The sequence below is a fragment of the Centropristis striata genome, chromosome 11 (genome assembly GCF_030273125.1).
Source record: "Centropristis striata isolate RG_2023a ecotype Rhode Island chromosome 11, C.striata_1.0, whole genome shotgun sequence".
Taxonomy (NCBI): Eukaryota; Metazoa; Chordata; class Actinopteri; order Perciformes; family Serranidae; genus Centropristis; species Centropristis striata.
In genome coordinates this window covers 4,091,167-4,113,013 of record NC_081527.1, presented here as the reverse complement: position 1 = coordinate 4,113,013, position 21,847 = coordinate 4,091,167, and the positions used below count along the sequence as shown (strand labels likewise).

The 21,847-nt window shown below is 37.2% G+C and overlaps 1 protein-coding gene across 1 annotated transcript in view; it reads right to left on the bottom strand.

Moving 5' to 3' along the window:
- The window catches only part of LOC131980207 (sodium channel protein type 4 subunit alpha B-like), a 107,471-nt gene that overhangs the window by 38,470 nt on the left and 47,154 nt on the right, over nt 1-21,847 (bottom strand). The window contains exons 7-14 of the mRNA XM_059344420.1: nt 21,430-21,672; nt 18,873-18,936; nt 7,795-7,936; nt 6,077-6,274; nt 4,900-5,088; nt 3,269-3,640; nt 2,203-2,332; nt 499-737 (exon numbers count right to left, since the gene is read on the bottom strand). Coding sequence (XP_059200403.1) covers nt 499-737; nt 2,203-2,332; nt 3,269-3,640; nt 4,900-5,088; nt 6,077-6,274; nt 7,795-7,936; nt 18,873-18,936; nt 21,430-21,672 — 1,577 coding nt within the window. The remainder of the gene's footprint in view (nt 1-498; nt 738-2,202; nt 2,333-3,268; nt 3,641-4,899; nt 5,089-6,076; nt 6,275-7,794; nt 7,937-18,872; nt 18,937-21,429; nt 21,673-21,847) is intronic.

Below are 21,847 nucleotides of genomic sequence, written 5' to 3'. Positions count from 1 at the left end.
TTCAGGCATTTATTCGAGGCGTTTTAGGCCTAAATGGGTTAAATGGAGGTGAAAGTCACAGTGAATAAACTACAAATCACCAGAGTGAAGAATTCTGCAGTGTTTCCGTTTAGGACCCAAATGTTCATGGAGACTACTTACATTTGTATTTTTAAACTTGAAGACACTGGCAGGGTCCATCATTTACCAGTAGGGGGAGATGTCAAAATACAAATAGGGGAATCAGTTCCACCTCCTGCTAAAAATACTTCCTCTTACCAAGGATAATCACAAATAGTCCAAAGCAGAGCCTTTGACAAAGGATCATCACGGCCCTGTTTGACCTTAAATCCAGCACAGCACTGGCTATAAAAAACCCAACTGTCTGATATAGAAATACATTATCTGAATGAATGATTCCCCCCTTGGTGAAGCTTTCAGTATTTTCCACTGCTAACCCAGCAGCACTCAGCAGGAGATGCTGGAAACCTCCCTTATCTTCCATTAAAAGCCCCTTACCAGATTGCCGACTGACAGCATGGTGTTGAACTCTTCAGTCATGGGGTAGTGCTCCAGGGCCATGAAGAGGGTGTTCAGCACAATGCATATGGTGATGCCCAGATCCAGAAAGGGATCCATCACCATGCACTTCACCCACTCCTTCATCTGCAGCCACCAGGGGCAGCAGGCCCATATCAGGTACTTCTTGGCGAATGTGTACCAGCATGGATGACACTTTTGCCTCGACACCTCCAGCTCTGCAAAGAGACATCAAGGTGAGCTGCTCGTACAGTTCGAGATTTTAAAAAATAGCAATAATCGCATTATGACCTTTAGTGAGAATGCTGCTTAAAAAAGTATTTGGCTAAGAATAAAACACATTTATATGCCAGGCACAGCACACAGAAATAACAAGTATCAACAGAAAGGATATACTGATAACGCTTTGCACACCGCCACATAATTTGAGGGCAAGCAGATAAAAAACTGAAGGACTCTTTGTGCTCCTATTCAAGGCCACTGGCCCAGGTGGAGACAGGCACTGACCAGGTGGAGACAGGCACTGACAAACACTAGACAAGATACAGAAGTTTGCTGTTAGCTTGTTTCCTTCCACAGGGCGGTGACCGGAAGCTAAAGCACCAAGAGGCTTTGACCATAGATATATAGGACTAGCCTGTGTGCCAACGTAATGGGCGGGCCGAGTCTAAACCATGGTGCTGCCCCAACAGTTTTAACCAATCAGATAGTCACACATTCACGTTATAAAAGTAAGTTAGGCATCGTTTTCTGGGAGGTGGTTACAGCTAACTGCTTTTTGCAGCCTGTGATTTCTGAACAGAGAAGGTCCATGTACATCATTTACTCTTTCATTATTGTCTAAAATAAATAGTCAAAAGGATTTTACTCTCCTCTCATCTGTTCTGCAAAAAAACAAACTCTAACAGTACACCGAACTTTAGTTCCATTTACCCTTGAAAAGGAAACCAATGCTCGATCTGTAGTAGATCTCTGATGAGGTTTATTCTCTGAGGATAAAAGCAATCTTTAAATTTGCTTATTTGCTTTCTGGCTCAGAGCTAGTTGCATAGATTGATAACACTCTTTTGTCGGTGAGGTAAATATGAAGCTACCACCAGCTGGTTGGCTTAGCTTAGCACAAAGACTGGAAACAGAGGCAAACAGCTAGCATGACTCTGTCCAAGGGTTACAAAATACGCCTGACACCTAAACTTTACTAATTAATTAATACTTTTCATTGTTCTTGCTATTATTTTTATTTTCTGTTCTATTGTGTTTTCAATGACACGTTTTCTCTCTCGGTAATTACTCCTCCTGCTCATTCTGGCCATGAGTGGAAATGTTATGTAATGTAATTTTGTGTCTTCTTTTTTGGTAGTTTTGTGTCTTTTTTTTGGTGATTTTGTGTCTTTTTCTAATCATTTTGTGTACTTTTTTTTTTTAATTTTGTGTCTCTTTTTGGTCATTTTGTGTCTTTTTTTAAGCAATTTAGTGTTTTTTCTGTCATTTTGTGTCTTTTTTTTAGTAGTTTTGTGTCTTTTTTTGGTCATTTTAATACTGCCTCCAGCGGCCCCCAGATAATTTGAGTTTGAGACCCCTGCTATAGATGCACCAAACTTCTCGTCTAGCTCTAAGTAAGAAAGCAAATCAACATATTTCCCAAAATGTCAAAAACAGCCTTTAATATCCATAAGTACTCACCACCCATGGCATCGCTGAGGAAGCTGACAGAGCTCAACCCTCTTTTCCTTTGCACCGTCGGCGGTTCGGTGACAGTCGGGGACGGCTGGAGGAGAAGTCTGGGAACTGTGTCCTCTGAATTGGTGGGCTTCTGGTGGACAGGAAACACTCAAAAATGAATATACAAGGCTCTCTTAATCCGTGTATCATTCGTTCTTTCCATTTTCAATTAGCAATCAAAATCAAATAACGAAAAATTGACTGGTTATTTTGTTATTTGTTGTCTATTATAAAACAAAAAATGAACAAAATGCTTGTTTTTTCATATTTCAATCTTAGGCTCAGATCAAAAATACTAAATGGAAAAACGGGCACCAGGAATTAATTTGATTTTAATATTTATTTGGTCGGGTTTACGTGACTCGGAAGTTTGACTGCGGTCGAGTGAGCCGTCATTCGCTTCTCCATAGTCAAACCAGCCGTCCCTATATAATAATAATAATAATAATAATAATAATATATAACGTAGTGACCCGTATTGTGATATTTACGGTAAATTCATTGAAACTGCTCCTCTCTGCAGGTAAGAGTCTTATACTGAAAAAAAGAGCTAAGAATGACAGTAAAGTGTTGATCCTTCATGTCAGCTCGCTTGGAGCAGTTTCAATGAATTTACCATAAATATCACAATACAGACGCACAACATTATATATTATTATTATTATTATTATTATATAGTCACGGCTGGTTTACTACGGAGAAGCGAATGACGGCTCACTTGACCAACAGTCAATCTTCCTGGTCCCATAAACCTGACCAATTAAATATTAAAATCAAATTCAGTCCTGGTGCCCGTTTTTTCATTTCGTATTTTTGATCTGAGCCTAAGATTGAAATATGAAAAAACAAGCATTTTTCGTTTTTTGTGTTACAATAAAAAAACAAATAACAAAATAACAGTCAATTTTTCATTATTTGATTTTTGATTGCCAACTGAAAATGGAAAGAACGGATGATACACGGATTTCTCTTCTCATTTCAGCTGTTAAAATAATTTACATTCTTATTACAGACTTGTATCACTCACTAAGTCTTCTCTGACTCTCTCCATGCTGTAAGCAGGCATGGAGGTAGGAGTATGAACACCCAGAGTGGTGACTCCGTTCTGGTCCAGGGAGATGTTGAGGCGGCCGTTGATGTTGAGGCTGGGGGTGAAGATCTGGGAGCAGTGGCTCCGTACGCTGCCCGTCCTCTTCTTCCAGTGCGTTGCTGTTGAACTGGTGCGACTCCTGAAGGCGTCCCCGTGAATGCTGTACTCGTCGTCTCCGAAGTCGGCCTCCGAGTTGTTGCGCGCCCGGAAGGCGCTGAAGATGCTGACCTGGCTTCCTCTCCTCGTGCTGAGGGGGTGAGAGGACAGCGTGGCCAGCAGAGGGTGGGCCGGAAAAGGAGACAGAGGAGGCTACGGAGACACATTAGAGGACACTTTAGCTCCTAAGGACACGTTAGCTCCTAAGGACATGTTAGCTCCTATGGACACGTTAGCTCCTAAGGCCACGTTAGCTCCTAAGGCCACGTTAGCTCCTAAGGACACGTTAGCTCCTATGGACACGTTAGCTCCTAAGGCCATGTTAGCTCCTAAGGAGACGTTAGCTCCTAAGGCCATGTTAGCTCCTAAGGCCATGTTAGCTCCTAAGGAGACGTTAGCTCCTAAGGAGACGTTAGCTCCTAAGGACACGTTAGCTCCGAAGGACACGTTAGCTCCTATGGACATGTTAGCTCCTAAGGACACGTTAGCTTCTAAGGAGACGTTAGCTTCAAAGGACACGTTAGATCCTAAGGAGACGTTAGCTCCTAAGGAGACGTTAGCTCCTAAGGAGACGTTAGCTCCTAAGGACACGTTAGCTCCTAAGGAGACGTTAGCTCCTAAGGACACGTTAGCTCCTATGGACACGTTAGCTCCTAAGGACACGTTAGATCCTAAGGAGACGTTAGCTCCTAAGGAGACGTTAGATCCTATGGACACGTTAGCTCCTAAGGACACGTTAGCTCCTAAGGACACGTTAGATCCTAAGGAGACGTTAGCTCCTAAGGAGACGTTAGATCCTATGGACACGTTAGCCCCTAAGGCCACGTTAGCTCCTAAGGCCACGTTAGATCCTAAGGAGACGTTAGCTCCTAAGGACACGTTAGCTCCTATGGACACGTTAGCGCCTATGGACACGTTAGTTCCTAAGGCCACGTTAGCTCCTATAGTGTTTCCAGTTAGCTTAGCTAAATAAACTGGACAAGCCGGACAAAAGCACCACATTTTTTCCACATGCTCTCTGTCACCATAAGTTTCTATTTTTGATGGGAGACACTTCATCAAGGTGGCCAATCGGAGATGGCAGCCATATAAAGTCTATGGTGTCTATTGCTGTCAAAATCTACATTTTCTGGGTCAAGGAATCATTTAAAGCTATTGAGAATATCACTAGATGATTATTTGATCAAATAGACATGTTCATTTTGGCCACGTGTTTACCTAATTTCCAACTCAGTTCCTAAGCGGTCGGACATATATTAATATAGATTATATACAGTGCATGTATTCTGAAAAATGAATAACATGCATGCATTTAATTGAACTTCATTAGCTTCACTTGTATTATTTGTTACAATTACAACAAATTCCAGTGTGCCTTCTTGCATGAGCAACCACACTTGACCAGTTCCCACCATTGACTCATCCAGCAGGTCAAACTTGTCCTCAGCAGCTTCCTCTGCCGTTTCCTCCGACAACGTTCTGTGCGATCTTCTTCTTCTGCTGCTGCTGCGACGTATGCTGCCCGTCTTCAGACAGAACGGAGACAACTCTGGGGACAACACCGAGTCTGTGTCCTGCGCTTGTTGTCTTTTTGCTGCCAACTTCAACAGAAAGAAATGACAATACAAGAGATTATGGTAAATGGACCTGCACTTATAAATCGCTTTTCTAGTAGCTTTGCGACCACTCAAAGCTCTTTACATTACAGACTGCGCTCATTCACCCATTCACACAAACATTTATACTGGTGGCAGAGGCTACCCTAAACGGTAGGGGTGTGCATTGGCACTGCCCTCACAATTCGATTCGATTACGATTCACCAGGTAACGATTCGATTCAATTCGATTCTACGATGCATTGCGATGCATCACAATTATACTGCACACAACAAGGGACATTTTTCGTCAGTCATGAGGCAATACAAGCAGTCAGATAGGCCTAATAACAATAGATTTTATTGGCTATATTTTGAAACGATGGCAAAATGCCTGAGTTCATCTAAAAGTAAGGAAAGAGAAATGCCTCCTCCTGCCATAAAAAGGAACCTGCTGAGGTGAAATTTACATCAGCTAAATGTCGTCCTTGTTCCTGAGGTAGGGAAGACGCTAGCACTATCCCACCTAGCTAGCTATCGCTAGTTTTCATGACGCAAAAATGTAACGTTAACGAGTCGACTTTAAATAGGCAAATACAATGGTAATTACCTATCAATAGTACTTTCTATAAAAACGTAAATGTTAAGTTCTGTCAAATACTACCACATACTTCAGTCACAACATATCAAAACAGCTTGTCCCGCTAGCTTACCTGTGCTGCATCAACACATGGCTCATTTGAATATTCAAATGAGCCATGTGTTGATGCGCAAGTCTCGAAGGACAGGGAGTGGGTCGGGTTAGCGTTGTGTTTACTGGAACTTTGACAGGGGCGCAAAGGCCACCTGGGCCGTAAATTGAACATTTTTTCACAGGGCATCAAGGCCAGAGTGTGAAATTCCCACCACAGCCACAGCCAGATTATTTTTTTTCTAAATTGAATGCACACATGTAAATATGAAACCTCCTGCCAGGTGTTTGTGTTGCACCTACTCTCTGCTCCCTGCGGAGGTGCTCCATGGCCAGCTGGAACTCCCTCTCCTTCTGCCAGGCCTCAGCGATGGTGGCCTGGTTCTGCTCCTCGTAGGCCATCGCCACCACAGCCAGGATCAGGTTGACCAGGTAGAAGGAGCCCAGGAAGATCACCAGCACGAAGAAAACCATGTAGGTCTTTCCTGCTGAGCGCAGCGTCTGAAGGAGCACATATGAGAGTTAATACAAAATTACTGAAGAAATCAGTGTTATTCATACATCAAAAATCACAGCAAATCATCACAGTATGTACAGTCATGGGAAAAAATATTAGATCACCCTTGTTTTCTTCAATTTCTTGTTAATTGTAATGCCTGGTACAACTAAAGGTTCATTTGTTTGGACAAATATAATGATAACAACAAAAATAGCTGATAAGAGTTTAATTTAAGAGCTGATATCTAGACATTTAACATGGTTTTATTGATAATAACCAATATCATAATAAAGAAAACCATGGAAAATGTCTAGATATCAGCTGTTAAATTAAACTGAAGGGAAAAAATGACTTGGAACCACTTTGGCATTATAGTTATACAGATTAGCGACAAAATACGACAAAAGCCTGATTTCCCTGACTTTCAAGGTGTATGAACGACAACAATAAATAGGATAGAAAAGGGAAAGTCATCAAATTTCGGCATGAATAAAGATCATTTAGTGTTTGTTTTGGGGTTTTTTTGTTGGGAAACATCATGGCGGGGGTCATTTTTATACCTTGATAATAACCAAAATCATCATCAATAAAACCATGTTAAATGTCTAGATATCAGCTCTTAAATTAAACTCTTATAAGCTATTTTTGTTGTTATCATTATATTTGTCCAAACAAATGTACCTTTAGTTGTACCAGACATTAAAATGGACACGAAATTAGAGAAAACAAGGATGGTCTAATACTTTTTGTCCTTGTCGGCCCGCGTGAGGTTACCCAGAAATTAGAAATTAATATAACCGCAGTGCTTTTATTTTGAAAAAAATAGCAAACATTAGCATTAGCACTAGAGCTAACAAGCACTTTTACTATAGTTAAGACAACAAATATAGCCACTAATATATATGACAGAAGAAAATAAACTTTAACAAACCTTGTTCCTGTCAGCCACTATAGAAGCATTATTCATACTTTATATCAACTTTATATGAATTACTACGCACTCGTTATTATTTACCGTTGGTTTTTTCATTTAACCGTTCCACCTGTTATTTCCTGTCACTACCTTTCAAAATTAAAGCACCCGTTTCACACTGGATGGCACCTTTTCAAAATAAAAGCATCACAACATTGTAAAACACCTAGAAAATGTACAAACATGAAAAAACAAGCTCTATAATACAAAAACAACAATAGCACCTTGCTAAATGCCATTTACAGTTGTGTTTAAAATAAATGTTAGTGATATAGTGATTGGAGTATTTACTACTTTTTACTGCTATATTTGATTTACTCCACATTAACAGTCTCATCATAACATGTATTCCTATCAGTAGCAGCTCAAAACCAGATAATTTACTATATTTTATAAAGTTACATTAATTACATTAATATTGAGCAGAATTTAGTTCCGAGTTTTGGTCCGCCCCTGCAACCTTCATGGTGTTGGTCATGTGGCCCCTTGGGAAAATTAATTGCCAACCCCTGCTGTAGATGGATTCAAATTGAGTTTTAAAAGTCACACCTGGTGAAACAGCTTCTCCCAGTAGTCTTGTGTCATGAGTCGGAAAAGGGCCAGAAAAGCCCAGCCGAAGGTATCAAAACTGGTGTAGCCGTAGTTTGGATTCCTTCCTACTTTCAGACAGTCGAATCCATCGGGACACTTCCTGTTGACAGGCAGGAGGAGACACATGGTTACGGGACAGCTCTGGTAAACAAAAGGCTGTGCATAGTGAGTGAGAGCAGCTGGGGCCGGTCCAGCTGTGGTGGCGTGCGGACCGCTTTAAAAACATCTCCAGTATCTACATGTAGCCCCGTGACCTTTGACCCGGCAGGAGAGAGAAGCGGATGAGTCAGTAAGTACACACACTGCTATCAACACCATTATTTTAACTGAAGAGGGCACTTCACTTGAAATTTGTTCCCGGCCTGAGCACTAAAATGCACTGCAGAGAAAAAAAGGGATTATGCTGAGCTGAGCCGGATGGATGTCAAATTGCAGTTCAAAAAATGTCCAGCTCCATGCCTTCATCTCTGATCTTCATTGTCAGCATAGTGGCATTACAGCAAATATTTAAGTCCAGCAGCTGAGAACAAGCTGGACTGCCATGTCAATCTGAGTGCAGAATAATTTGGTAATGGCTGTGAAACATCTGGGCGCTGCAGGGAGAACAGCTGCAGGTCTCGCTGAGCAGCCAGCTGAGAGGAACGCTCACTAATATGCATCGAGAGGACAGAGGAGCTGCTGAGGCTGCTGAGGCCAGAAACATCTTCCTGTTGGCTCCTTTCTCTGATCAAACTCTCACTCAATGTGGTGGTTTTCCATATTTCAGCCCATTATCTTGTTTTGCATATATGTTACATTAATGGAAACCATTTTCAAAGCATACCAAATGTTTATTAGATTGATGTCCTGTCTTTCGAGGAAGGTTTCATTTTACAAACGTAAACGTAAAAGTAAAGTATCTTTTAATTATTACTTGAGAATGCACTATTTAAATTTGTGAGTAGTGAATTAGCATATTTACTGTATGAAGGTGAGAATTAATGTAATAGATATGAATGTAATAACTTATTTGGAATGATTTCTGATGATGTATATAATAATGTCTACAATGTTTAATTGTTAAGTGAATTTTGTTTTGTCTTGTGGACCCCAGGAAGACTAGCTCCTCCCACTTTTGGTGACAGCTAATGGGGATCTTTTTAACAATAAACAATAACAATAAACATTTTTAAACATTTAAACACTTCATACTGGCGGCCCCAAAGCTGTGGAACAGCCTACCTCTCCAGGTCAAAGCTGCACAGTCTGTTGAGCACTTTAAAACATTATTAAAAACCTATTTATTCTCCTTGGTGTTCAGTCCCAGCGACGCAAGAATCCTGGGCTTTCTTTTTTACTTTTTTACCCTTTTATTTGTCTTTTTTTTTATCTCTAACTCTGTTTTGGATTGAGCTTTTATTACTATTTTATTCTATTTTATTTTATTGTTTTCATTGTTTTTATTTATACCTATTTGTGTATGATTTATTCTATTTTAATAACTGTACAGCACTTTGGTCAACTGAGGTTGTTTTTAAATGTGTTCTATAAATAAACTTTGACTTGACCTGACTTCCTGGACTTGTAATAAGGGGCATCATAATAAACATTGACACATAAAACATGAGGGGAGAATATATACAGTATATACTATATATATATATATATATATATATATATATGTATATATATATTGGGTCTTTCCAATATACAGTTAAAAAAATCATACAGGAAAAAAAAGTTTCAACTATTTAACTATTTTTTGGGTGTAAGTGTAATCAACATATAAAATTAAAATGGTTCATTTCCTATATTTGCATGTTTATATTAATAGATACTGAGGTGACTCTCGTTAATTTATCAACATCACTCCAAAAATTTCAAAAACTCATTGTCATGTAAAACTATTGTATTTTATATGAGGGTCTTTTACAATATACATTAAAAAAAAAGTTTTAACATGCATTTTTTATGAAAAACAAGTGAATTCTCCTCATTGAACCTGATCTGTGAGAGGAAAAGAACACCATTGCACTAAATATTGATTGAAATATTTAGTAATGGAGTTATTAATTAAATATAAACAATGTTTATTGGGATTTTTAAATTTCTGACCAGGCGGCAACCTCCTGGTCTGAGCAGGGAGGCAAACCAGGAAGTGCCTTAAACTGCATTCTACCCCAAGTTCCAGCAGGGGGCGCTAAGTTAGGATGCAAAAACATTTCTGTCCATTCATTTCAATGCAACATGAGAAAACTTCTCACTTGATTTATTAGCTCAGAAATGTTTTTTAAGACAACACTATGGTCTCAATCACTCGTAAAAAATCTTCTTCAAGACAATCTGATGTTAATAGTGTAAATAATGGACTCATTTAGAAGAAAATAGAAGATAAAGAATCGTATGATTTGGGGCGGGGCTACCTTTGATTGACAGGTCACTAACAAGGTGAGCCGTCACCAGGAGAGAAGCAGAACAATGCGTATCCACGGCAACGTGTCAATAAAGTTATATATAACGTTATATAGATATAAAAAAGGACGTTAAGCAGTTTGGTCTCCTGACTTTAAACCCTTTCATTTTCACTTGACGACAGTTTATTTGAACGTTTTGTTCAGTAAAAATGTCTTGTTCAGTGTTTTGGGTGTCGTCATGGTGACTACGTCCATTATTTATATACAGTCTGTTTCTGACACTTTTGGATAATTAAACATTATTGCTGTTCCTGATTAACAAACATACCACGAGGGTTAAACAGCGATATGACTGAGGGACTTGTCTTGTATTAGATACTGCTGTAAAAACAAGGCACCTGTCAGGTTAATGTCTCTGGGGTTTCTATGGTAACCGCCCTGGAGACTGAGTCTTGCCTGGGTTCTCCTCAAGGAGAGCAGCTTTACCATATATATATGTGCTCGCCTCCCTCACACACTGCAGACCACAATAATGTGTTTCTTTCTGTGTACATCCTACACTGTAAAAAATGTCTGTAGATTTTATGGTGAAAAACTGCTAAACCGTAAATGTATAAATCAGCCAAAACAGAATTTTTTTTACAGTTTTAAAAAAAAACAACCATTCAACAACTCCACTGCAAAATACACTGTCTTTTTGTGTCTTTTTTTAGTTATTTTGTGTCTTTTTTGTCATTTTGTGTATGTTGTTGTGTCTTTTTTAGTTATTTTGTATCTTTTTTGTCATTTTGTGACTGTTGTTGGGTCTTTTTTTAGTCATTTTGTGTCTTTTTTTGGTCATTTTGTGTCTTTTTGTGTCTTTTTTAGTTATTTTGTGTCTTTTTTGTCATTTTGTGTATGTTGTTGTGTCTCTTTTAGTTATTTTGTGTCTTTTTTTGCTCAATTTGTGTCTTTTTGTGTCTTTTTTAGTTATTTTGTGTCTTTTTTGTCATTTTGTGTATGTTGTTGTGTCTTTTTTAGTTGTTTTGTGTCTTTTTTTTTGGTTATTTTGTGTCTTCTGTGGTTTCTCTTGGTTATTCTGTCTTCTCATTTTGTGTCTTTTTTGGTCATTTTGTGTCTTTTTGTGTCTTGTTTTGCTCTGCTTTGTTTCCTAGTCTGGGTGTGATGAAGAAGCCATTTGCTTTGCCGCTTTTGGAGACTCCAGAGGGTTAAATCTAGAAATAAGCATGTTGAACGCTTAAAATAAGAAAGTAAAAATAACTCATTGAGTTGAAATAATTTGCTGACAGCTCCAGTTCAAACATCCCATCTGCCCCTCTCACCAGGCTCACATCATGTGTGACTCCTGGGACTGGAGCTCTGATTCCCTGCAGTTTGTGTAACACAACAGCAAAGAAACATCTGTCAATCTCAGCAAAGTGTTTTCCCCCCGCGGTGGGCGGGGCCGAGGCCGAGGCCGAGGCGGGGGGCTCCCAGGCCCACATCCACCCGTGGGTGGGTGGGTCAAGGGTAAAAGTCATCATCATGATGCACCGTGGCTTTAAGATGTGAGGGATAATCATTGGCTGGACTCTACAGTAGCAGAAATCAGTTATCACAAACTTGTTAACCATCTCAGCTGAAAATATCAGTTGAATATGTTTGTGTGTGTGTGTGTGAATGCCTGCCCACTTGTGCATGTGTGTGTGTGTGTGTGTGTGTGTGTCATCATAACGTATCCAAAGCTTTAATTTGGAAATCTACTCAGGGATTACTTGTTGGAATACACTCAAAAGATTAAGCATCCTCTATGTTTTACGTCCTCCATCCTGACCTGCTTAATATCTTGCCGCTCTGCACAGCCAGCCTCAGAAAGTTACAGCCAAAACGTCACACAAGTTTAAAAGGCTGAAATCATTCTGCATCAGCTGCCTTATGGGGACTTTAACCTGCAACCTGCAACTGTACTGTGGGCCTTTGTGCACTGCAAAACAAGGGTGTGAAAGCAAGATGAAACAGTAAATCTGAGGGAAATGATCCTGATGCATGGACAGATCATTTACCTTGACAAGATTTAAGAAGACAAGAAGATTATTAACTCGATGGAGTCTTAAAGGGCTATTTTGTCCATTTTTTAATCCTTCTCGTATCTTTTCGTGTCTTAATGAGTCATTTTGTGTCTTTTTTGCTCATTTGTGTCTTTTTGGTGCCTTTTTTTGTCATTTTGTGACTGTTGTTGGGTCTTTTTTTAGTTATTTTGTGTCTTTTTTTGTCATTTTGTGTATGTTGTTGTGTCTTTTTTAGTTATTTTGTGTCTTTTTTTTGTCATTTTGTGTCTTTTTTTGTCATTTTGTGTCTTTTTGTGTCTTTTTTTAGTTATTTTGTGTCTTTTTTTAGTTATTTTGTGTCTTTTTTTAGTTATTTTGTGTCTTTTTTTGTCATTTTGTGTCTTTTTTAGTTATTTTGTGTCTTTTTGTCATTTTGTGTATGTTGTTGTGTCTTTTTTAGTTATTTTGTGTCTTTTTTGTCATTTTGTGTCTTTTTTGTTCATTTTGTGTCTGTTGTTGCCTTTGTGCACTGCAAAAGAAGGGTGTAAAACCAGATAAAACAGTAAATCTGAGGGAAATGATCTTGATGCATGGACAGATAATTTACCTTGACAAGATTTATTAAATTAAGATTATTAACTCGATGGAGTCTTGGGCTATTTTGTCCATTTTTAAATCCTTTCCGTATCTTTTCGTGTCTTAATAAGTCATTTTGTGTCTTTTTTGCTCATTTGTGTCTTTTTGGTGCCTTTTTTTGTCATTTTGTGTCTGTTGTTGTGTCTTTTTTAGTTATTTTGTGTCTTTTTTTGTCATTTTGTGTATGTTGTTGTGTCTTTTTTAGTTATCTTGTGTCTTTTTTGTCATTTTTTGTCTTTTTGTGTCTTTTTTAGTTATTTTGTGTCTTTTTTGTCATTTTGTGTCTTTTTGTGTCTTTTTTAGTTATTTTGTGTCTTTTTTGTCATTTTGTGTCTTTTTGTGTCTTTTTTAGTTATTTTGTGTCTTTTTTGGTCATTTTGTGTCTTTTTGTGTCTTTTTTAGTTATTTTGTGTCTTTTTTTTTGCCATTTTGTGTATGTTGTTGTGTCTTTTTTAGTTATTTTGTGTCTTTTTTGTCATTTTCTGTCTTTTTTGTTCATTTTGTGTCTGTTGTTGTGTCTTTTTTAGTTATTTTGTGTCTTTTTTTTGTCATTTTGTGTCTTTTTTGTTCATTTTGTGTCTTTTTTAGTTATTTTGTGTCTTTTTTTTGTCATTTTGTGTCTTTTTGTGTCTTTTTTGTTCATTTTGTGTCTTTTTTAGTTATTTTGTGTCTTTTTTTTGTCATTTTGTGTATGTTGTTGTGTCTTTTTTAGTTATTTAGTTCAACATAAAATGTGATTTTGAATCTTTTTTTTACTTTCAAAACACTATCATGCTCAATAAAGAATTTTAAATGTTGCAAATGTGCATTAATTTCAGAGTACACTGAGACATTAAACTGCATCATTTTCAATTAAATTCTGGAAAAGTTGGTGTGTTCTAAAACTTTTGACCAGTAGTGTAGGTGAACTGACAGCTGGACAGGTCTTATTAGTCTGTTCTCATCTTACTGACCTATATTTTTTGGGAGTTTGATGACGTCATCTCCCTCTGAATAACCTCTTTTAGCTCCGACTTGAACACAAATCACTGAATCAGATTTGACTTCTTGGCAGATTAAGCTCCTGTGTTTTTGGAGGAGTGAGATTAAAGCTAAAGGCTCCAATAAAAGTCTCTAACTACCTCCACTCTGCCTCTCACTTTTATATTAACTCATTCTTAAACCATTGACGCCGAAAACTTCCTGTAAAACCTCTGGGCCATTTTAAAATAAGCCCCTAAAACCTGAAGTTTTTCTGGAAATTCAACAGAAGTGTCAACTCTTCTACTAAATAATAGATTTTTCAGCCTCTGTACACTGTAAAAAATAATCTGTTTAATTTACGGAAAAATACCGGCAGCTGTGGTTGCCAGAACTTCACCGTAAAAATTACAGTGAGTGGATTTTCTATTCTAAATTTAAATGTAAATATCAGCAAAAACTGTAATTTAATCTTCAATCCTGTTATTTTGTGTCATTCATTCACACATCATGGTATTTCTCCATACATTTTGCATGAAAATGTTATATTTTACAGCAAAACTGTGTGTTTCTTCCAGTTTATGACAGAAAAAAGTAAAAGTTTTGTACCATTCTTTGATTTACGGTAATTAAAAGTGTCTAATACTTTGATATGCAATTTTTCATTTTATGCCCTATTTCTGATGTATTTGACAGTGTATTACTGTTATTTCTACAAACCTTTTTTTACAGTGTAGCAGATAGAAATGAAATTCTAAAAGTATTTGAGAGCTTATACAAATACTACAAAACGAGGGCTTCAATGGTTAACATGTCCTATTAATATCAGTATTAGCTTAATGCCATGGAGGAAAAATAATCTCATACACAACAGGCAAAATTACATTTATCATACATTTTCCCCTTAATTTGTCAATTCCAGATAATCTGCTTTTACTCAGGTGTGCTGACTTGGGCTATTTTGTCCATTTTTAAATCCTTTTTGTATCTTTTCGTGTCTTAATAAGTCATTTTGTGTCTTTTTTGCTCATTTGTGTCTTTTTGCGTCTTTTTGGTGCCTTTTTTTTGTCATTTTGTGACTGTTGTTGGGTCTTTTTTTAGTTATTTTGTGTCTTTTTTGTCATTTTGTGTCTTTTTGTGTCTTTTTTAGTTATTTTATGTCTTTTTTGTCATTTTGTGTATGTTGTTGTGTCTTTTTTAGTTATTTTGTGTCTTTTTTGTGTCTTTTTGTGTCTTTTTTAGTTATTTTGTGTCTTTTTTGTCATTTTGTGTATGTTGTTGTGTCTTTTTTAGTTATTTTGTGTCTTTTTTGTGTCATTTTGTGTCTTTTTTTAGTTATTTTGTGTCTTTTTTTGTCATTTTGTGTCTTTTTTTGTTATTTTGTGTCTTTTTTTGTCATTTTGTGTATGTTGTTGTGTCTTTTTTAGTTATTTTGTGTCTTTTTTTTTGGTTATTTTGTGTCATCTGTGGTTTCCCTTTTCGTTATTCTGTCTTCTCATTTTGTGTCTTTTTTGGTCATTTTGTTAACCCATTTAATCGGGTTTAAATCCATTTAAAAATAATAGATTTTTCAGCCTCTGTAGCAGATAGAAATGAAATTCGATAAGTATTTGAGAGCATATACAAATACTACAAAACGACGTATCTGCTTTCCAGGCTTCAATGGGTTAATATAAAAACGCTTGTTTTAAGAGTTCAAGAAAAAAAAAAATCTGCACCAAACTTCCCTGTAAAAGCTTGACATCATCACCATTTGTGGGTGATTTGCTGTCATCCATTATCTTGTATCATTAACAAGAGCACCTAATGGAAGCCATTTGTTGGAGCTGCAGGATTTCAGATTCACACAGATGGGTATTTAGTTCACTATGACCCTTGAACTGGGCCTGGCATGGGCAGAGGCATCCTGTTGTGCTTGTTTCAAAAGCATTTGGATTTATAGGATTATTCAGCGCGGAGGCTGAGTAGCAATATTTGGAAGGTTTCACACTGTGCCTTTGATTGGGAACAAAGTCTGCAGATAAAGTGTCGACTATGCACTTTATATCATTTATATGGAAGATGTCAAGACACAAAGTGAGGAGCTGCTGGAGGATTTACAGTACACAGCAACATATCTAGTGTTGGTTTTTCAGGTTTAACCCTGTGGAGAGTCCAAAAGCTCCAAATAATCCAGACTTGTTGACTCCATCCAGACTAGAAAACAAAGCAGCGTGGAGCCCTACTGTAAATTTACCTCCAAAATGACCAAAAAAAGACACAAAATGACCAAAAAAGACACAAAATGACAAAAAAAAGACACAAAATGACCAAAAAAGACACAAAATGACAAAAAAAAGACACAAAATGACCAAAAAAGACACAAAATGAGAAGAGAGAATGACCAAAAAAAAAAACCCACACAGAAAGACACAAAATAACTAAAAAAAGACAAAACAAAAGATACACAAAAAAGACTAAAAAAGACACATAATGACAAAAATAAGACACATAATGACTAAAAAAAAGACACAAAATGACTAAAAATAAGACACAAAATGACTAAAAAATGAAACAAAAAGACCAAAAAAGGCACAAAATGACACAAAAAAAAGACAAAATGAGAAGACAGAATGACAAAAAAATACCAAAGACACAAAAATACACAAAATGACCGAAAAAAGACACAAAAGGACCAAAAAAGACACAAAATAATCCAGACTTGTTGCCTCCATCAGACTAGAAAACAAAGCAGCGTGGAGCCCTACTGTAAATTGACCTCTAAAGTTCTGGCTGTAAACTCCATGAGGCCAGTTTCAGTTTGATGATGATATACCAAGTAAAACTGGAGACAAGCTCAAATAGATTTAGTATAAATGATAGAACTGGATGGAACCCTCTTATATGTTAGATTTGACACCTTTTGTCACATTTGCCACATTTAAAATTCTTTATTGAGCATGATAGTGTTTTGAAAGTTAAAAAAAGATTCAAAATCACATTTTATGTTGGACTAAAGGACTAAAAAAGACACAAAATGACCAAAAGAGACACAAACTGACTAAAAAAAAGACACAAAATGAGCAAAAAAGACACAAAATAACCAAAAAAAGACACAAAATTCATAAAAATGACACAAATGACTAAAAAAAGACACAAAATGACCAAAAAGAGACACAAAATGACAAAAAAAAGACATAAAATGACTAAAAAAAGACACAAAATGACCAAAAAAGACACAAATGACTTACAAAGACACGGAAAGACATGAAAATGATTTTAAAATGGACAAAAATAGGCTCATGACGTCAAAAAAAGACACAAAAAAGACCAAAAAAGACACAAAAAGACACAAAATGACTAGAAAAATAGACACAAAATGACCATAAAAGACACAAACCCCCCCCACAAAAAAGACACAAAAAGACATGAAAAGGATTCAAAAATGGACAAAATAGTCCAAGACTCCATGGAGTTAATGACATATAATATATATATATAGTATATAATCATGCTTTCTATTATATCCGGCTTTCAATCAGAGTCCTGGCTTCAAAATTGTAGTTTTTACTATTTTCCTCCAGCCAGTGTCAGTGTTGCTGATAGTTGATATTAAAAAAATAAACATCTCAAAGTGTAATTTTAACTCAGAATCCGTGAGAACTACACTACCGTTCAAAAGTTTTAGAACAGCCCAATTTTCCAGTTTTTTATTGAAATTCAAGCAGTTCAAGTCAAATGAACAGCTTGAAAGGGTCCAAAGGTAAGTGGTGAACTGCCAGAGGTAAATAAAAAAAGGTAAGCTTAACCAAAACTGAAAGATAATGTACATTTCAGAATTATACAAGTAGGCCTTTTTCAGAGAACAAGAAATGGGTTAACAACTTAACTCTATGGAGTCTTGGGCTATTTTGTCCATTTTTTTTAGTCTTTTCATGTCTTTTTTTGGTCATTTTGTGTCTTTTTTTGGTCACTTTGTGTCTTTTTTTAGTCATTTTGTGTCTTTTGGTGTCTTTTTTTGGTCATTTTGTGTCTTTTTTTGGTCATTTTTTGTCATTTTGTGTCTTTTTTTGGTCATTTTGTGTCTTTTTTTTGTCATTTTGTGTCTTTTTTGGTCATTTTGTGTCTTTTTTTAGTCATTTTGTGTCTTTCGGTGTCTTTTTTTGTCATTTTGTATCTTTTTTTAGTCATTTTGTGTCTTTTGGTGTCTTTTTTTGTCATTTTGTGTCTTTTTTTGTCATTTTGTGTCTTTTTTTGTCATTTTGTGTCTTTTTTTGGTCATTTTGTGTCTTTTTTTAGTCCTTTAGTCCAACATAAAATGTGATTTTGAATCTTTTTTTTACTTTCAAAACACTATCATGCTCAATCAAGAATTTTAAATGTTGCAAATGTGCATTAATTTCAGTGTACACTGAGACATTAAACTGCATCATTTTCAATTAAATTCTGGAAAAGTTGGTGTGTTCTAAAACTTTTGACCGGTAGTGTATATAAACTCAGAAAAAGTGTTAAATGTAACACTCTGTGAGTTGAATGAACACTCCCGATGTATTTAGCTGTGTACAGTATCTCCCCCTGAACAATAGCAGAGTGATATTGTGGGCTCTGGTGACCTAATCATGTCATAGAGCTTTTGAGATGATGAAATCTCCAAAGACCCTCCAGCTGGTCGCTCCATGTTAAGGTTCCAGTGGATCCGGGGTGATTATCCACCACATGTCGTCTTGTTACAGCCCCTCCCTCTCTCACGCTAACCCCCCCTCCTCCCTGTGATGTCATCACTCTCTCTATACATTACTCCTATAAGTCACAGATTTAGCTATAAAGCCTTAAAGCTCGTCATCTATTGTCGTATCCGTCTCTTCGTCTTGTTTTCTGCGAAAAAACTATTTGCGGTGGCGAGCCGGATGCTCAAGCTGCTGGATCCAATTATACACACGACATGCATGGGATGAAAAGCCATTAGACGCTAAATATTTATATGTTATGTAACAGCCTGCAGATGATTAACGAGCAGAAAGCAGCACAAAGCCTCACTTACCCTGCATCACTTCCATATCCACATATTAAGGCATCCTTCGCTCCTTCAACTTTGTAGAAGTTATCTAAGGGAAGAAGGGAAAAGAAGTTAAAGAACAGGTTGATACACATAAATGAGACAAAAGGTCCTGTAACACATGTAACAGTCTCCCGACTCCTTCCTACATATATGATCAAAAACAGCCAGACTGAAGAGATTGTTTGAGATGTTGATCTTTTTCTGACTCTGTGGTGAATTTGAGTCCTTTGTGGATCTTTTTATATCACTCTGTGGCCTTTTTAATGTTGATTTTTGTATCTCATTGTATTTTTATTTTATTTTTTTAGTCTCTTTTTGGTCATTTTCCATCTCTTGAGTGTCTTTGTAGTCAATTAGTATCCCCTTGTGATCATTGAATGTCTCTTTTTGGTTGTTTAGGGTTTCTTTGTGGTCATTTGAGTCTCTTTCTGGGGATTTTGCATCTCTTGAGTGAGTTTACTTTTTGCATGTGTGAAATGCAGAGGTGTCAAAAGTATTCACATTCATTACAGAAGTATAGATACGAGAGTTTAAAAAGACCTTTGTAGAAGTTGAAGTATCAACTCAAGATTGTTACTCAAATAAAAGTATAAAAGTTCTGGTTTAAAACTATTTAAAGTATCAAAGTTAAAGTAATGTAAGGGGGAAAATGCCATTAAGGACAACAGCTTAGTGCACTATTTCACCTCCCCAAAAAAGACATAATGACTATTATTTTATATCAAATTGTTAATTTTGAAACATTAGGGATGCATCTGTTTCAGCTCCATTTACGCCCATTGAAAATGAACATATTTTAGTACAATGTAAAAACATTAAAGAACCATATATGTGTACTTGAGCATTCACATGTTTCATGGAGCAGAAGATATGATGACTAGTTGCCTTTAAGTATTCTAATGGTGCAAAAAGTCGGATATTTACCTGGATACAACAATGCTATTTTCTAATTGGATCATGTGTTTGTTATTTTTTAATGGCTGATGGCTAGTTGATCTTATTGACATCTTGCTACATGTTCCGCTGCATAAATAACGGTGTAACTTCGTGGGCGTCACACAAAACATTTTCATGCATGGGAAATACAATGTGTGGCGGGAGTGTTTGACAAAAGACTGAAATGAGTGACTGTCACACAATGTGTGACACTTGAGAGCCTCGTCTCTACCACACACTGCAAAAAAGCTGTTTAGCCTAAAAACCAGATAAAAACAGTAAATCTGAGGGAAATGATCTTGCTGCATGGACAGATAATTTACCTTGACAAGATTTCTTGAATTAAGATTGTTAAATCTAGAAATAATCATGTTGAACGCTTAAAATAAGAAATTAACTCTTAAAACAAGATCAATTAAAGCTGCCAGCAGTGATGAACTGGCCCGAGCAGAGTGACCTGATGATTATTAGTTTCTTACCAAGATAAAAAAAACTTTAGATTTGTAAGTGTTAGATAATTTATCTTGCAGACTGGACGCTAAGGGCTTAACATCCCCTCCAGCTCTGCAGCTGGGAGAGACTGCTGCAGGAGGACTGGGCCGATTGGAGACTTGTTCTTGCTCTTAAGAGTAAGAACAAGTCTCTAAAAGTCTCCAATAACACCAGAAAAAGTCGCTGGATTTGTCGCTAGTTGCTTTTTTTTTTTAAAATAGTCGCTAAGGGGGTCTGAAAAGTTGCTAAATATAGCAACAAAGTTGCTAAGTTGACAACACTGCTTCGCCGGCTTTTACAAATGGCGTGTGTTGTTGTAGCGTCCAGTACTACATCACATCCTGCTTAGCGTTCTATCCAATCAGCAACCAGGCTTTTTTCAGGGGAGAAAGACGGCCCCGCCCCCTGGTGGTTGGTGGACTACTGGTGTAGAAAGTGTTGATTAGATCTGCAGGAGAGACACATTTTAAAATGGAAATATCACCGACAATCAGGTTAATTTAAACCTGGCGGCCAAAATATTGATCACGATTAAAATTCGATTAATTGTGCAGCCCTTATGGATGTGCTCTTTGATTAATTTCCTCACTCTCGAGACGTAGTAACTCCACTACGAACCTGGTCTCACAGGAATCCGTGAAATAGCCACGGAATCACTCAAATTTCCGTGAAACTGACACGGATTTCGCTACAGTGCAAGTTAATGACAGTCATATCCCGTGGCTATTCCATGGATATTTTTTCCTATTGATTTGTTCCAAGTCACGTGACTTTCAAGGTCCCAGCGGTCAGAACAAAAAACATGGCAGACAGTTCTCTCATTTTTAGTGAAAAAAAATCAATATTTTGACTTAGTTTCTGCATAAAAATGGATTTTGATCACATTTCTAGCGAGAAATATATGTTTTATTTTCTAAATATTCACTCAGTGAATGTACATAATCACTTTGGAATAGCCACGGGATATGACTGTCATTAACTTGCATTGTAGAGAAATCCGTGTCAGTTTCACGGAAATTTGAGTGATTCCGTGGCTATTCCACGGATTCCAGTGAGACCAGGTTGCAACTACAGTTACTTTAGACCTGTGGTGAAATGCTTCTTGTCTGACCTTCGCTGCCGAGGAAGTCGGCCCTGGAGCTCCAGGTTCTGTTGTTGCAGATGAAGGATGCGTTGGGGCTGTAGGAGGAGTTGATGCAGTGAGCCAGGCTGCGGACACACTTCTGTCTCAGCAGCCCCATGAAGAGCTGCAGGCCGATGAGGGCGAAGACGCTCAGACAGAAGACGGTCAGGATCATCACGTCCGCCAGCTTCCTCACCGACTGGATCAACGCGCCCACGATGGTCTTCAGACCTGGACGAGGTATGAGTAAATATTAAATTAAAAAAATTAAGTAATATTTTCAAGTACGTCTGAATGAATTGACTTATTGGCTCAATTACCACATAAATTGAGTAAATGTAACTGAAATATTATGTTAACCATATTATATGGAAAAACTGAGTAGAAATCCCTAAACAAACTGACT